Below are 17,435 nucleotides of genomic sequence, written 5' to 3'. Positions count from 1 at the left end.
ATGCTCCCAGACCAAGAGAAAACTGATGACAAGGACCATCCTCCAGAGCTCACAGAGACAGAAAGCTTTCCCCTGAAGCTGATGCCCTGAATTTGGACTTGTAGCCTATTAGACAATGAGAGAATAAATTTCTCTTTGTTAAAGCCATCCACTTGTGGCATTTCTGTTGCAGCAGCACTAGATGACTAAGACAGATCCATACAGTCAAATGTCTTTGCATAGTCAATAAAACACAGGTAAATATCTTTCTGGTATTCTCTGCTTTCAGCCAAGATCCATCTGACATCAGCAATGATATCCCTCTTTCCACGTCCTCTTCTGAATCCAGCCTGAATTTCTGGCAGTTCCCATTTTTGAAATTATCTGTAGCAAAGGAAACTATCTAAAATGAAACACACAGAGAATAAGAAACAAAAGTACTGAAGAGAGCATCAATGAGCTGTGGGACAACTTCAAGCAGGCTAATTTAGGTGAAATTGGGGTCCCCGGGGAGGGGGGGGAGGTGAACAGAAAAAATATTCCAGGAAATAATGGCTGAATATTTTTCCAAATTTGATAAAAACTATAAACCTACGGATCCAACAGAAGACCCAGCGGTGCAGAAGTTAAGAGCTTGGCTGCTAACCTAATGGTCAGCAGTTCATATCCATCAGTTGTTCCCTGGAAACTCTATGGGGTAGTTCTACTCTGTTCTACAGGGTCACTATGAGTTGGAACCGACTCGATGGCACCTAACAACAACATGGATCAAAGAAGCCCGATGAACCCCAAAGCACAAGAAACATGAAAAATAAATCAATGCACGTCATAATCAAATTGCTAAAAACCAGTAATAAAGAGAAAATCTTAAAAGCAGTCAGAGAAAAAAAGACATGTTAGATAACACAGAAACAAAGATGAAGGAGACTTCTCATCAGCAATAATGCAAGCCAGTGTAGTACCATATTTAAAGTACTGAAAGAAAGCAACAAACCTGTCAGCCTAGAATTCTCTCCCCAGCAAAAACATCTTCCAAAAATGAAGACAAAATAATAGGAGGAGGAGAAAATGGAATGTGTGGCTAATTGCCTCCATGACCAACTGCCTCTTTTGCCATGACACCAGAAAAACTGGATGCTACTCAGCTACCATTACTGAACATTTTGATCAAACATTCTATAGAAGAGTCCTGATCAAATAGGGGAAAATATAGACCGGAATTTCAAATTCTCATGGACTCCAGACTTTCTGGAGTCATGGAGGCAGAATGAATCCCTGAAACTACTGCCCTAAGATAATCTTTAAACTTTGGACCAAAAATATCCTCTGAAGTCTTCTTAAAACCAAAAAATAGTTTAGCTTAACTAGTAAAAAAGTCTGCGTTCAGTATTACGCACTCTTAAGAACTATCTATATGGGATCAAAGTGACAACAGCAACTCAAAAGATTAGATAGGAACCTTAGGGGGCAGTGAGTTTATGTTAATGGGAGAGGAACAATTCAGAAAAGGAAGGTGAGGATGGTTGCACAACTTGAAGAATATAATCAATGTCACTGAATTGTACATGTAGGAACTGTTGAACTGGTTTATGTTTTGCTGTGTATATATTCTCAACAATAATATAAATAAATAAAACTTTTAAGAATGAAGGCAAAATAAAGATGTTTTCAGATATACAAAAGCTGAAATAATCACCAGCAGATCCACACTACGAGAAATGTTAAAGGAAGTCCTCAGGCAGAATTAAAATTATACCAAATGAAAATATGGATTTATCCATACAAATAAAAAGCACCAGAGATGGTAAATATATGGGTAAACACATAAGATTTTTTTAAAAATCTCTTAAAAAGATAACTGTTTAAGCAATAGCATAGAGGCTTAGAGGAGAGAAACAGAAGTATTTACTGTGAGGTTCTTAATACATGTGAAGTGGTATAACAACATTTGAAGGTAGGCTGAGATAAGTTAAAGATGTATACTACAAGTCCTGCAGCAGTCACGAACATAACAAAACAGAGTTATGGCTAATAAGTCAACAAAGGAATTGAGAGGAGTGTGTATTTAATAAAATGGAGTCATAATAAATAATCCAAAAGTCAGAAAAAAGGAAACAAAGAACAGATGGGACAAATAGAAAACAAACAGAAAGATGATATCTTTAAACCTAACCATATCAATAATCACATCAAATATAAATGGCCTAAACACTCCAATTAAAAGGCAGAGTGTGTCAGACTGGATAAAAAAGCAAGACCCAACTATATGCTGCTTATAAGATATATACTTTAAAGACACATATAGATTAAAAGTAAAAAGGATAAACAAACAGAAAGATGATATCTTTAAACCTAACCATATCAATAATCACATCAAATATAAATGGCCTAAACACTCCAATTAAAAGGCAGAGTGTGTCAGACTGGATAAAAAAGCAAGACCCAACTATATGCTGCTTATAAGATATATACTTTAAAGACACATATAGATTAAAAGTAAAAGGATAGAAAACTAATATTCTAACACTAGTCAAAAAAAAGCTAGAGAGGCTATGTTAGTATCAGATAAAGTAGATTTCAAAGCTAAGAATATTACCAGGGATAAAGGATATCAATTCATATTAACAAAGGGGTCAATTAATTAAGAGGATAATAATCTTAAATATGTAAGCCCCTAAAAACAGAGCTACAAAATATATGAAGTAAAACCAGACAGAACTGCAAAGAGACAGACAAATTCACAACTGTAGTCAGAAATTTCAATACCTCTCTTAATTGATAGTACAGTAGACAGAAAATCAGAGATACAATAGATTTGAACAACACTATTAACCAGCTTGACCTAACTGAAATTTATAAAATGCTCCACCCCAAAACAGCAGAATACATATTCCTCTCACGTACAGGCAGAACATTTACTGAGACAGACCATAATCTGGGCCATAAAACAAGTATCAATAAATTTACAAGGATTCAATTCATACAAAGTATGTTCTTTGACCACAATGCAATTAGATATTAATAACAAAAAGATCTCTGGAAAATCATCAATAACCTGTAAACTGAATAACATATTTTTAAAGAACTCATGGGTCAAAGAAGAACTCAAAAAGGAAATTAAAAATTATTTTTGTACTAAATAAAAATAAAAACAGCATATCAGAATGTGTGAAATACCACTAAAGCACTACTCAGTGGGAAACTTACAGCACTGAACACCTATATTATAAAAGAAAAATTTCAAACCAATGACATCAACTGCCACTTTAAGAAACTAGAAAAAGAACAAATCAAATTCAAAGCAAGCAAAAGAAAGTAAATAATAAAGATCAAAGCATAAGCCAATGAAACAGAGAAAAGTCAATGAAACCAAAAGTTGCCTCTTTGAGAAGATCAGTAAAATTGACAAACCTCTAGCAATACTGATGAAGAGAAAAAAAAAGAGATGACACAAATTACTAATATCACAAATGAGAGATGTTTTCAATACAGCTATTAAAAGGATAACAAGGGAATATTATGAAAAAATGAGATTTTTTTTTAACCAGGAGATTGGTAGAGAAAAATCTGATAGTATATAGTGGTTGTAACAGCATGGAGAAAAAGACCCTCTCATAAATTGTTGATGAGAATGTTGCCTCTTTGAAGGAGATCTGGACATTTATTAATTAAACATACACAACTCTTTGATTAAACAATTCATTTATGGAACTTTATCTTACAGCTGCACTTTAAAAAAAATATTTTATTGTGTTTTAGGTGAGAGTTTACACAACAAATTAGGTTCCCATTTAACAATTTTTATACAAATTGTTCCTTGACATCTGTTACAATTCTTGCAATGTATCAACATTCTCAGTATTTGTTTGTTCTGATTCCACTGATACAGCTCTTCTTCTGCTCCTTGCCTTCTCATCTTTGCTTCTGGGTAAATGTTGACCATTGGTCTCATATAGTTGAGTGTTTAAGGGAGCATATTACTCAAGGGTCATATTGTTGATTTTATAAGCCAATCTATTATTTGGCTGAAAGGTGACTGCCAGGAGTGGCTCCAGGGCCAAATTCAAAGGGTACCTTAGGGCAATAGTCTCAGGGGTTCCTCTAGTCTCTAACTGCCCAGTAGGCCTGGCCTTTTTTTTTTTTTTAGGAATTTGAGTTTTGTTTTATATTTTTCTCCCATTCTATCCAGGATCTTCTACTGTGTCCCTGGTCAGAAAGATTGGTAGTAGTAGCTGGGGCTATCTAGTTCTTCTGGTCTCATGTTAGAAGAGGCCATGGTTTGTGTGGGTTATTAGTACCATGGACTAGTTTCTTATTTGAGTCTTTAGTTTCCTTCATTCGCTTTTGCTCCAGATGAGTAGACACCTAGATATACTTTTACATGTGGGCAAAGATAGGTATATGGTATCTAATGTATTACAAAAAGATGGGAATTAATCTGATATCCACCAGTAGGAGCCTAGTTAAATGAATACAGTTAATTCCAGGTCGGGGACAGGATATATATAAGATGAGCCTGGAATATCTTCTCATACCAGAAATTAAGGGAGTTTATGACCTGGAATTAACTGTATTCATTTAACTAGGCTCCTACTGGTGGATATCAGATTAATTCCCATCTTTCTGTAATACATTAGATATACCATATACCTATCTTTGCCCATTTTTTTTTTTTTCATAAGCCAGTGAGATCATGTCAAAAAGACTCAGGAGTTAACTTGAATTGGCTCTCCCAGGCCAAAATGAGAAAATTTGAGCATGAATAATAACTGCAATGAATTGAAATATATCACACATATTTAAATTTACGAGTTAATAATTCTAAAAAAAGTCACTTTGGGGGAATGTTAGGGAGCCGACTCATCATTTTTAAAATTTGTAAAGAAAGGAAAATAATCTAGTTATTTTTTCTGCTTTCCATACATGAACTGGTATCTTTGAGTAACCAAATAATTGAGGAGGGGAAGTTTCTCTTTTTTGAAATATGCTAATAATAGTAAATGAAGCTAATAATAAATGAAGAAGAAATGGCAGAGTTAGAATATCACCATTTTTCAGCCCCTTCTGAAATAATCGATCCAGGTGATGACCATCAAAAGAGAACTAGACAATATGTGCCACCTGATAAAAGTACAAAAAAAAAAAAAAAACCTATAAAGTATTTTTGGGGGTGAAGGAGAGGAAAAAGAGAAAGAACTTGAATCTGATAGAGCCTTATTTACCTTTACACAGAAAATACAGGGGACAGAGGAACATATTAAACAATATCATGGGGGATACTCAGCAACATCTGTGACTGTGAGAAATTCCACAGGACAAATGACCTGCTTCCTCCCCTCCCCCCAAAAAAATAAACTGCAAGGAAAAAAAGGAAGGGAGACCTATCTATTAAAAGAGACTTAAGGACCTATCAGTCACAATGTATGGGCCTTTCTGGGATGGGGATTTAAACACATCAAGAGAGGGGAGTAGAGAGGTGCAATCTAAACACTGACTAGATATTTAATGGTACTAAGGAATTAATGGATAATGAAATTATGGTTATGTTTTAAAGAAAAAAATTCCTCATTTTTTAAATATGCGTACTGAAATATATGGATGAAATTATAAGTGTGGGATATGTTTAGAAATAATGGCTGGAGAGAAGTGGGTGGGGTATTAGTGAAACAAGATTGATCATGAGCTGGTAACAGGACGTAAGGGCTTATTATATTATTCAGTCTACTATGTATATCCTGCAATTTGCCACAATAAAAAGATGCAAAATACTTCTATTTCTGACAATATGGCAGACTAGATATGCTGGATGATCACCTGATGAAAACAACTAAAGGGATGAAAAAAAAAATTTTTTTTTTTAATTAAATGTCATTGAGTTGACAGGAATGGAAACCACAGAAAAAAAAACTTAAGGCATCTGAGGAATCCAGGAAGGTAAGTGAGTGTCAAAACTGGCTTTCATGATGAATTTTCTGCTGAATGCTGAAACAAGAGCTTCTGCTTAGACAACTGAATAAAGTCCAAGGAGCAAACTTCATGAACCACCTAAGACAGGGAATAAAAAGGAGACTTCCTGTCTAAAGCTGGAACTCCAAAAGGCTATGCCCACAGTGTAAAAGTGAATGGTAAACCCTGCTGTGCATAAAAGAATAGTAAGGAAACATGTTTGAATCAACCCTGGCACTAGATGGAGGAGGAAAAAAAGTGTCTCCTGAGAATACATCATCAAAAAAATGGCACTTTCATTAGTTTTCCATTCATACTGAATCCTGGTTCCCTGCATAGTTCAGAAAACCTCGAAGAAAGAATTGTGTTTAACATGATCCCAAGTAGGAAGCACCAGCTCTGGACAACTGGTGGGCACAAATACATATCCTCTCTGGAGGAACTCTGCTTCAACCTAGGCTTCAGAGAAGCCTCATAGATGACTTTCCCAGAAAAATGAGTAATTTACAATAAAAAATTACAAAGTCACATATGAAAACAAGGTACTATGAGCAGAAACAGACCCTGAAGTCTGAAGATACTGGAATTAATATACACTGAATAAAAAATTAACTATGTCTAATATGTATAAAAAAATTAAGAGAGTACATTGAGAATATGACTAGGGGATAAGTACATTTGAAAAATAAACAAATGCAACTTCTGTAAGGGAAAGATACTATAGAAATTAATTTCCATATTAGACATTCATGACAATCTAATTAATGAACTGGAAGACAGATCTAAAAAAATTATCCAAAATGCAGCCCAGAGAAACAAAGATAGAAAATGTCAAAGATAGGTTAAAAGATACGGAAGACAGAGTGAGGTATTATGTGTTTAAATGGAATTTCAAAAGGGAATAACAGAGAAAATGGAGAAGAGGAATATTTGATAGATAGTGGCTAACATTTTTCCAAGAATGATTGAAAGACACCAACATTCAAATTCGAGAAGCCCTTGAAATCCCAAGCAGGTGATAAAAAAGAAACCAATGCTTCAGTAACACATAGTGGAACTGCCAAACATCAAAGAAAAAGAGGTCTTAAAAGCAGCTAGAAAAGTTATAGAAACAGTAAAAAAAATCAATGGTTGTCAGGGGTTCAGAGGGTAGGAAGGAGAGATGAATAGGTGGAGCACAGGACATTTTTAGGACAGTGAAACTATTTTGTATCATACTGTAAGGGCGGACACATGACATCATGCATTTGTCAAAACCCACAGGACTGTATAACACAAACAGTGAACCCTATCTTTAATAATGTATCAATATTGGTTCATCAATTGTAACAAACATACCACATGAATGCAAGATGTTAATAAAAGAGATACAATTTTCAGGGGAGTAATGAGTATATGGGAACTCTGCACTTCCAGCTCAATTCTTCTATAAACCTAAAAGTGTTCTAATAAACACCAAAACCAAACCAAACCTGTTGCTGTCGAGTCAATTCCAACTCATAGTGACCCTATACAACAGAGTAGAACTGCCCCATAGGGTTTCCAAGGAGTGGCTGGTAAATTCGAACTACAGACCTTTTGATTAGCAGCCGAGCTCTTTGCCACTGTGCCATCAGGGCTCCGATCTAATAAATAGCCTATTAAAAAAAAAGGGGGGGGGCAGCCCGAAAGAAAGGAAAATAATCCTAAGCGGAAGGTTGCATATGCAAGAAGGAATGTTAAGCAAAGATATAAACATATGGGTAAATTTAAACAAATATTAAATGTATAAAACAATAATGACTAATGAGGGGCATCAGGTAAAACCATAAAATTGCAAGATAGGAGATTATAAATTGGGAAGGGGGTGATCAGCATTAAAGTATGCAAGATTCTTAAAATAAAAATAAGGATGGTAACTGCTAAAAGAATATATGCAGGCTGCATCATTTCCAAACATGTAAAGGAAAAAAAGGTCGCAAAAAGAAAAATATAAAAACCTCGATCAAAAAGAAGATAAAATGGAGGGGAAAAAAGAAATAGAAAAAAAAAATGGGACAAATAGAAAGTACTTGACAGGATAGTAGGAAAAATCCAAATATATAAGTAACAATAGAATATATTATTCTGCACTGAAAATGAGCTGCATCTACCATGCAATACAATATTTGTATTGTATACACGCAGGTTGTCCTCTAGTTTGAACTAGTCAGATTTCCTTGGAGCAGAGTCCATTTCTTTTGTATAATAGTGATATTTATTTAAAAAGGATTAAGAACCTCCTATATATTAGCCATTAAAGGATATGAAAAATAATAAAATATACATTTCTTGACCTTAAGGAGCCTATAGTCAAGTTAAGTATGAAACAAATACCTGTGAGATAGAATATGGAAGAAAAGTAATAAAAGTTCAGTGTTATAAGAACTCTATATAAGAATATATAGAAATGTTATAAGAATACATAGCAAGGAAAAGAACTTCAGCTTTAGAACTGTAGCTGAGAAAAATATTTAATGAGAAAAGAACTATTGAGTAAAGCTATATAGAAGGTATTATTAGACATAAAATGGAAATTATACTTCATGTTATTTTGAATATGGAGCTTATAAAAATCTAAAATGCAATGCAACTGTTATGGATTGACTTGCATACCTCAAAAATGTGTGTCAATTTGGCTATGCCGTGATTCCCTGTGCTGTGTGATTTTCCACCATTTTGTTATCTGATGAGATTTTCCTCTGTGTGGTAAATCCTACCTCTACGATGTTAATGAGCCAGGATCAGAGGCAGGTATGTCAGTGATGCTGTGTCCTGAGTCAATCTCTTTTGAGATACAAAAGAGAGAAGTGAGCAGAGAGACAAGTGGACCTCACACCACCAACGAAGTAGTGCCAGTAGAACCTTTGGACCCGGGATCCGTGGGCTAGGAAGCTCCTAGATCAGGGAAAGATTAATGACAAGGACCTTCCTCCAGAGCCAACAGAGAAAGAAAGCCTTTCCCTGTAGCTGGTGCCCTGAATTCAGAATTCTAGCCCCCTAAACTGTGAAACGATAAATTTCTCTTGGTTAAAGCCACCCACATGTAGTATTTCTGCTATAGCAGCAGTAGATAATTACAACAGCAACCTTCAGTGTAAGCTGACATAGTGCTTTACTAGTAATAACTACAAAGCAAAGGAGACAAATCCAATATCAGTCATATTAAACTAAAGCTTCTTTGGGTTTGTTTTTAATTCTCAGGTGAGAAAAAAAACTACAAAATAGATATTGCTTAATCTAACCTAACCTTGACATCAAGTTGATTCCAACTCATAGCAACCCTATAGGACAGAGAAGAACTGCCACATAGGGTGCCCAAGGAGCAGCTGGTGGATTTGAACTACCAACCTTTTGGTTAGCAGCCGAGCTCTTAACCACTGGACCACCAAGGCTCCAGATATTGCATAGACATACAGATAAAATGCAAAGCTTCAGACATGTAAGTAGCAATATAGCTTAGTGGTCAATGGCTAAGACTTTGGCATCATGCCTGAATTTATGCCCCAGCTTTGCTGCTTACTAACTTTTGTGATCTTAGAAAGTACTTATCTTCCTAAGTCTCAGTTTCCTTATCTGTAAAATGGGGGTTAAGGGAAAAAAAAAAGGTATATTGTAAAGAAGATTAAATGAGTTAATGTATTTAAAACATTTTTGTGGTGCCTCGCACATAACCCTTACACATAAGTATTAGCGAATACCATTATGCTGTTGTTGTTAGGTGCTGTCGAGTCAGTTCTGACTCATACTGACCCTGTGTACAACAGAACGAAACACTGCCCAGTCCTGCACCATCCTCACAATTGTTGCTGTTTGAATTCATTGTTGCAGCCGCTGTGTCAATCCATCTTGTCAAGGGTCTTCCTCTTTTTCGCTGACTCTCTACTTTACCAAGCATGATGTCCTTCCCCAGGGACTGATCCCTCCTGATAACATGTCCAAAGTATGTGAGATGTAGTCTTGCTATCTTTGCTTCTAAGGAGCATTCTGGTTGTACAGATTTACTTGTTCCATTATATGTCTCCCCAATTTTGCAATCACAAAATTTTACATATGCTGACTGTTATCGAGTTCATTTTCCCCTAATTCACTAGAAAATGTGTCCCCTGAATACATGGAGAGATCAGTTTCTTCTAGCCCTACTTAATAACTCTTTGATTCTGAATTAAACACACTTGAGTAAAAAATTATTCTTCAGGACTGACAGCTACTGTAGTATTCAACGTAAATATTTTTATATGTGGTTCCCTAGTAAAGTACTTAAAATCATAATCAAACATTACAACTGTATCATTATATTCAGGTATAGGGTAGGTATGGAAATATATTCTTAAATTACATTGATTCTAGCAGCATTCTGACCTATTGATTAGAAAACCATGTCATTAAAACCATTTAACAGATCACAAAGCTAGTATGAAGTATCTAACATAAAATCAACAGAAGAATTGGGAAACAAACTATTCCTTTGTCACAGTCCATTGTGTTCAGTAAGATAGTGAATATTAATGGTATCAGATATAAATAACTCCTTATGTTATACACATAATTCCACAAAGAGCGTTTCCACAAGCTGTTCAATGTAAAACGACAATGATGATGATGATTTTACTATATATTAACTGGAAATCTCAGAGAATACTCTAGCTTTAAAATAATATCTAAGTCCAAAAGAGACAAATCTGAGATAATTTATATGGGAAAACTCTGAAAAAGGCTAACAGACACAATACAAACTCAAGTGCAATATGGAACTATAACAGCACGATGAGGTCAGTGAAAAGAACATAGAAAATACCCTAGGAAGGTAAAAATGTAATGCTTTTATACAGGAAGACCTATTCAAAGATTATATAAGACTTTAAAAAGCCTGTTTTAAAAAAGGTTACATACATTATAAGTAACTACCACAAAAATCACTTAGTAGAAAGCATACTTACAGAGCAATAAAGAAATTTATCCTGGTGTGCTCATTTATAGTAAATTTAGCCCTCTTGAAATAAACAAAGGTCATAGCCAGAAGATACTATAGGAAAAAAGTTAAAGATTAATATTAATAGTTTGTTTTAATAAGTAAAACTGCATTAAAATAGTTAACTTTTAAAATTTTTGATGAATAAGTGAAAACAATAGAACATTATTTATTTATCCTTATTATAGAATTATCTATTTATTTGAGCACTTTTTTTTGTTTTCTGTAATCTATATGAACAATGAGAAATAGTTCTTGACCATCTATCATAATTAAAATTATAACTAGATGAACTTCTAAATTTTATATTGCCAATATTTTTTAACTAAAAACTCAATTTTTCCCTAACTTAAATTTCAAACCTATAGAGAAGTTGGAATACTAAAATGAATAACCATATATCCATTACCTAGAGTCAATATTTTGCCATGTTTGCTTGGTATCTATGATGTATGTATATATATATACATATATATACATATTTCTTTCTTAAACCTTTTGAGTTTGTTGCACACATTCATACTCACTTTTTAAAATGACCGCCTAATCAGAAATTAGAATAACTTTGCTGTTTTCATGGGGAAAAGTCATTTAAATGCATTATCATAAAGATGTCTAGTCTGCTATTAGGACATTATGTCAAGTTCTGACTATTCAAATTACAAACAAGTTGTAATTTGATGTATTAGATTCCCTACCTAAAATGCCTATTCATCTCATCTTCACAAGCTTGGCCACAAAGATGATTCCAAGTTTTCCAGGTAACTTTCAGTAGCAAGCCAAAACCAAACCCGTTGCCGCTGAGTGGATTCTGACTCATAGTGACCCTACAGGACAGAGTAGAACTGCCCCCTAGGGTTTCCATGGAGCAGCTGTTAATTGGAATTGCTGACATTTCGGTTAGCATCCAAACACTTAACCACTGTTTCAGCAGAGGACTCTTGAAACAGTGTTAAAAGATATAGTACTCCTGGTTACTTTTCAAACACTGCCCCCTGCTGTCCAATGACTGTAATGTACTCAACTCAAAACATTTAAAAAAAAAAAAAAAAACTAACTTCACATGAACTGGGTATTTGATAATATTAAGGCATTAGTGATCATTTTCAAAAGTATTAGTGACACGGCCTCCACCAGACTGAGTCCAATACAACTAGATGGTGCCTGGCTACCACCACTAACTGCTCTGATAGGGATCACAATGGACAGTCCCAGACAGAGCTGGAGAAAAATGTAGAACAGAATTCTGACTCAAAAAGAAAGTCCAGACTTGCTGCCCTGACAGAGACTAGAGAAACCCTGGGAGTATGGCCCCTGGAAACCCTTTCAGCTCAGTAATGAAGTCACTCCTGAGGTTCACCCTTCAGCCAAAGATTGGATAGATCCATAGAGCAAAATGAGACTAAAGGGGGATACCGGCCCAGGGGCAAGGACTAGAAGGTAGGAGGGAACTGGAAAGGTGGTAACAGGGAACCCAAGGTTGAGATGGGGGAGCGTTGACATGTCATGGCGTTGTTAACCAATGTCGTAAAACAATATGTATACTGTTTAATGAGAAACAAGTTTGTTTCAGTAAACCTTCGTCTAAAGTACAATATAAAAAAAAAAGGATTAGTGACATCATGATTGTTTAAAAAGAGCCCTTTTTTCTTTTTTTTAATTTTTATTGTGCTTTAAGTGGAAATTTACAAATCAAGTCTCTCACACAAAAACTTATATACACCTTGCTACATACTCCCAATTGCTCTCCCCCTAATGAGACAGCCCGCTCCCTCCCTCCACTCTCTCTTTTCGTGTCCATTTCGCCAGCTTCTAAATCCCTCTGCCCTCTCATCTCCCCCCCAGGGAGGAGATGCCAACATAGCCTCAAATGTCCACCTGATCCAAGAAGCTCACTCCTCACCAGCATCCCTCTCCAACCCATTGTGCAGTCCAATCCATGTCTGAAGAGTTGGTTTCGGGAATGGTTCCTGTCCTGGGCCAATGGAAGGTCTGGGGGCCATGACCACCGCGGTCTTTCTAGTCTCAGTCAGACCATTAAGTCTAGTCTTTTTATGAGAATTTGGGGTCTGCATCCCACTGCCCTCCTGCTCCCTCAGGGGTTCTCTGTTGTGTTCCCTGTCAGGGCAGTCATCGGTTGTGGCCAGGCACCATCTAGTTCTTCTGGTCTCAGGATGATGTAGTCACTGGTTTATGTGGCCCTTTCTGTCTCTTGGGAAGGGCCCCAATCTTTTAAAGATACACCAGGAAATATTTATTGGTAAAATGTTAGAATGTCTGGGATTTGCTTCAAAATAATCCAGTTTAGAGAGGAGAGTTTAGAAGAAACAGAATGGCCAAGAGTTGATGATCGCTGTAGCTGGATGATAGGCACATGCAGGTTCTTTGTTCTATTCTCTCTACTTCAAGTTGTAAATGTATGAAATTTTCCAAAATAAAAAATCTCCAATTTTACCTTTGTCTTCTTAAGCTTGAAATAAAAATGTTCACATCAATACTAAATTGGTATTTGATCACAAGCTAGTCTCTGTTCATTCCCTTTTCTGTAGGTTGTCACAGTACTGTATGATGTGAAGTCATGCTGAATTTTCTAATATGTCTAAAATGACATTTACAAAGCTGAAATCTTGACCATTTAGCTAATTCTTAAGGGTATAGAAACATCACTGTTCCTAGTATATTAAGCTAGTGGCATGATCTTCTTTTATGAAACACTGATTTCTAAATAAAGAACGTGTTGAACAAATTTTACCTTACAAGATTATTGGAATTTGCTTTATGTAAATTACTTACAAAATATTAAACATTAATATGTGTAACAGGTTTAGTGGGGTAAATCTCAGAATATTCTTTTTCCACAGCCTGATGAAAGATAACAATTCTAACAAAAAATATATTAAGTCTATATTGCTTCTTGCTTCCAATTAAACAAATATGAACTAAAGGCCATTTAAATCTGTCAACAATGTTCTACAATTCCCTGAGTATAGAATGGATCTATGGTGCATACTAATTTAAAAAGTTAATGTGTAAGGATTCTAGTTTGAAGGAACAATGCAGGTTCATTCTTTCCTAACTTTAATAAGACAAAATTCTTAAAAGGTCTCATTAACATTCTGAGGGCTCAGGAACACAATGCTGGTTAATGCTTTTGTTACCAAATTTACCTTGTCTGCAATTTTACAGCAGCAGTCCATCCATAAGAAATCTTGAATTAAATCATCATCTACAACAAAAGACAGCTATGACTTGTCTTTTAAAGGCAGAATGTTTCTTTCTGAAAAATTAATTTCTACATAAGATTATAAATGATGCTTAGAGATCAAAGGCAAATGCACGTACCAGTGTTATCTAAGGTGCAGTTTCCAGCTCTTTGGTGTATTTACTACCATTACAAGCACCGGACAGACAAAAAGCTACCACCTCATTCTCTGTCTTCTCATCTGATTTGCCTTAGCGTATACCTCAGATTGGAGGGGTGTTAGAATTGTTTGATTTATTTAATGTCCATTAGCACTTTGAGAAACGCGTCTTGGGTAGTTCTAAACTACCTCTTCATTCCTTTACAAAATCAGTCTTTAACAGGTGGTAGCTAACTCAGTCTCTGCGAGATCATGACTTAATGAGTACTCTGTTTTCTAAATATGTTTTACTTTTTCTACTCCTTTCTCCTTTTAGGCTCCAGGGTATTTTTAGTTTTGGATTCTTCTTCTCTCCTACTTACCTCTGTTCCACTTATCTATTATTTGAATTTACATGAGAATATTTACGTAAAAAGGTTCACAATTCATTAACAACTTATAATTAACATTTGAAAACTGAGTATCTGACAAAAAGATCTACAAAGAAAAATACTGTTAGAAAAAGAATAATATCCAAAAAGTAGGTCAAAACATTTATTGCAATTTTCAAGGGCTAAAATATATTGGTAGTTGTTAGAATATAACCTGGGAAAATCTGCTTTTTCCCCATCTCTTCTACTCCCTGCATTTTAAGTTAAGCAACAAAGCATAACTTCTTTATATTCATTTTACACCTCAGAAATCTCCAAGAATAGTTATTTTCTGAGAATAATCAATTTCTGTGACATTAATTACATTTCCATTTTTTAAGTGACCTAAAATGGCACAGCCAGGTATTTTCTCTTATTTCTCATGATCACTTATGGGTACTAAAAAAGTTTTTGGGTAGTAATTTTGTTCTACCCATAATAATGACAGAGAAACTTGTATTAACAGCATTCTAGATCCTGATGTTTTTCTATTTACATTCCCTATACAGTTTTTTTTTCTTCTAATCTCATCTTCTCATTTTGCTTTTCTTTAAATCTTAACAAGTTTGTGCCCCCCCCGCTTTAAAAAAAAAAAAAAGATTTATGTTCTCTCAGGAGTCCAAAGACTCTTGTCCCCAGTTCACTTCTTTTATATGCAGCACCTGGCCGTCCTCTACAAACAAGGAAGCCTGTTACAAGGATCTACAAGACTTTGCTTTCTACCTGACCAGATTTGTTCCATTCCCACAGATATTTACCAAAATCCGTAAATCCTACCCCTTTTTCTAATCAATTCTATCACTGTCACTGTCTACTTGCTACCCTACCTAAACAGCAACAACAAAAAACAAAACCCCTTCTCTTTCTTGGCCAGTAGGAGTACTTATAACAAGTTTCATTTTGGCTATTTGTAAAGTAAAAAAAAAAAAAAAAGTTCTTTCTTTTTTTTTTAAAGAGATTTATCAGAAAAGTAGCGTTGTCTCATGCTCTGAACAAATTCAAACTAATTTTCATTATATGAGCATAATGACAAAGGACAGTTAATTTTTAAGCAATATTTCCAAGGTGCAATACTGAAACTTCTCCCATTGGCCCTATTTAATACTGACAATCTCAGGAAACCCCTCAGGGCCCGGCAAGCTGAGCCGGTCTGCTCACCTAAGACTTCATGCAGTAGTATTACTTTAGGTCAAGCAAAAGTCATGCTATGAACCTGAGCTGCCCAAAACTTACATTTGACATCTGGACCTAAGTAGTCTTAGAAGCTAGATAAGTCTGAATTTTTAATCCAAAAGCAAGCAAATTAAAACCCAACATAAAAAAAAAAAAAAAAAGATAAAGCAAAAACAAATATGGTCAAAGATGGGAAATGTGACATAGAAAATAACAGCATTCTCTTTAATTACTTGAAAATGATAAAAATAGATATTTACATTCTAAATAAGTACTTTACAATTACCAGTTTTGCAATATTTTAAACCTACCAAATAATTTAAAGAAAGCTGTCATTTCCTGACGCTGTATAACTAGACAAGGTCCTTTGGGGCGTTTAGATTTGCTGTTACTTTGTGCATTTTTTTCAGATGCTTGCCAACTATCTTTAAAAATAGGACGCTTCAGATTAATGGTTTTTTTAGGCTGATGTGATCTATTTGACCCTGATTTTACATGAACAGTGACAGTAGGTGGTGTCTCACAACACATCTGATTGTGCCTCATTTTGGTTTCCCAAGATTCCTGTGAAAATAAAAAATACAATTATTTATCATACTCTTACTCATTTCTACATAAAAACAACTAACTCAATGAAGCTACAAGATGCATTCATATAAAATGTTACTGAACTTGTTATTAAAATGTTGTGACAGCAACTCAGTGGGAAATTACTTTTAGAATTTAGTGCTAGGAAAAAGCTGTGTTTCCTCTGGGTAGCTGATATACTTCCTCTTCCCAAGTACTAAGAATTATATAAGAGATTCTGTATACCATTTTTCTTTGGCTACTAGGAAAGTCAAAACCAAATTTGAAAGCTAATTATAGAAATTATGCTAAGTTTATAATCTATTGGTGATGTTCTTTTTTTCCTGACAGTTTTTTATTCTACTTATATAGTAATATAATTTTATTATGTTATTTATGTTATATGCGACCTCAAAATTTTTACAGAACAAGGCAAACTATTTCTAGAACTTAATTATTATCAGTTTTACTTTTAAAAGTAACAGCCCCTCAACAAAAACATATTTTCTTATTGGTAAATTCTTTGGTATGTTCAACAAGCATTTATTGGTATTTGTTAAAAAATTAAAAACAATTCTAACAAAGAAATGTGTGATGTATGTGCTTTGAGGGATTCTCATAAGTTGAGAATCTAATTTTTAAAGTTATGAGACTATGACAATGCTATGTGAGTAGCTGATTATAAGTATATATGAAATTGACTCCATGGCACTGGGATAATGTTATTACTGAATAAGCCTGAAAGGAAGTTAATCCACCAATATTTAACCATATGCAAAAATGTTACCATGTTTGGTGGTAATTAATAAACATTATACTATAGTTAGGGAAATGGAGGTATGAAGAGACAAAGCTGAAACTACTCTAAGACCCTAATGAGAACCTGAATCCATAACTCACAGTGACCCTGGCAGCCATGTCTCCCTTGGTGTTCAAGGAGTTAGGTACAGATTCTCCTTCCTGACCCTCAGAAACTTCCCTGCTGAGGAAGGAAGGGAAAATAAGACT

General features: G+C 34.9%; 1 protein-coding gene across 1 annotated transcript in view; it reads right to left on the bottom strand.

The window, feature by feature from the left end:
* SPDYA (speedy/RINGO cell cycle regulator family member A) overlaps nt 1–16,786 on the bottom strand; it is a 43,033-nt gene extending 26,247 nt beyond the window's left edge. Inside the window, exons 1-3 of the mRNA XM_003411953.4 lie at nt 16,172–16,786; nt 14,083–14,141; nt 10,884–10,969 (exon numbers count right to left, since the gene is read on the bottom strand). Coding sequence (XP_003412001.1) covers nt 10,884–10,969; nt 14,083–14,141; nt 16,172–16,406 — 380 coding nt within the window. The 5' untranslated portion in view covers nt 16,407–16,786. The remainder of the gene's footprint in view (nt 1–10,883; nt 10,970–14,082; nt 14,142–16,171) is intronic.
* Nucleotides 16,787–17,435: the final 649 nt, after the last annotated feature.

The sequence above is a fragment of the Loxodonta africana genome, chromosome 12 (assembly GCF_030014295.1).
Source record: "Loxodonta africana isolate mLoxAfr1 chromosome 12, mLoxAfr1.hap2, whole genome shotgun sequence".
Taxonomy (NCBI): Eukaryota; Metazoa; Chordata; class Mammalia; order Proboscidea; family Elephantidae; genus Loxodonta; species Loxodonta africana.
This window is presented reverse-complemented; position numbering and strand designations above follow the sequence as displayed.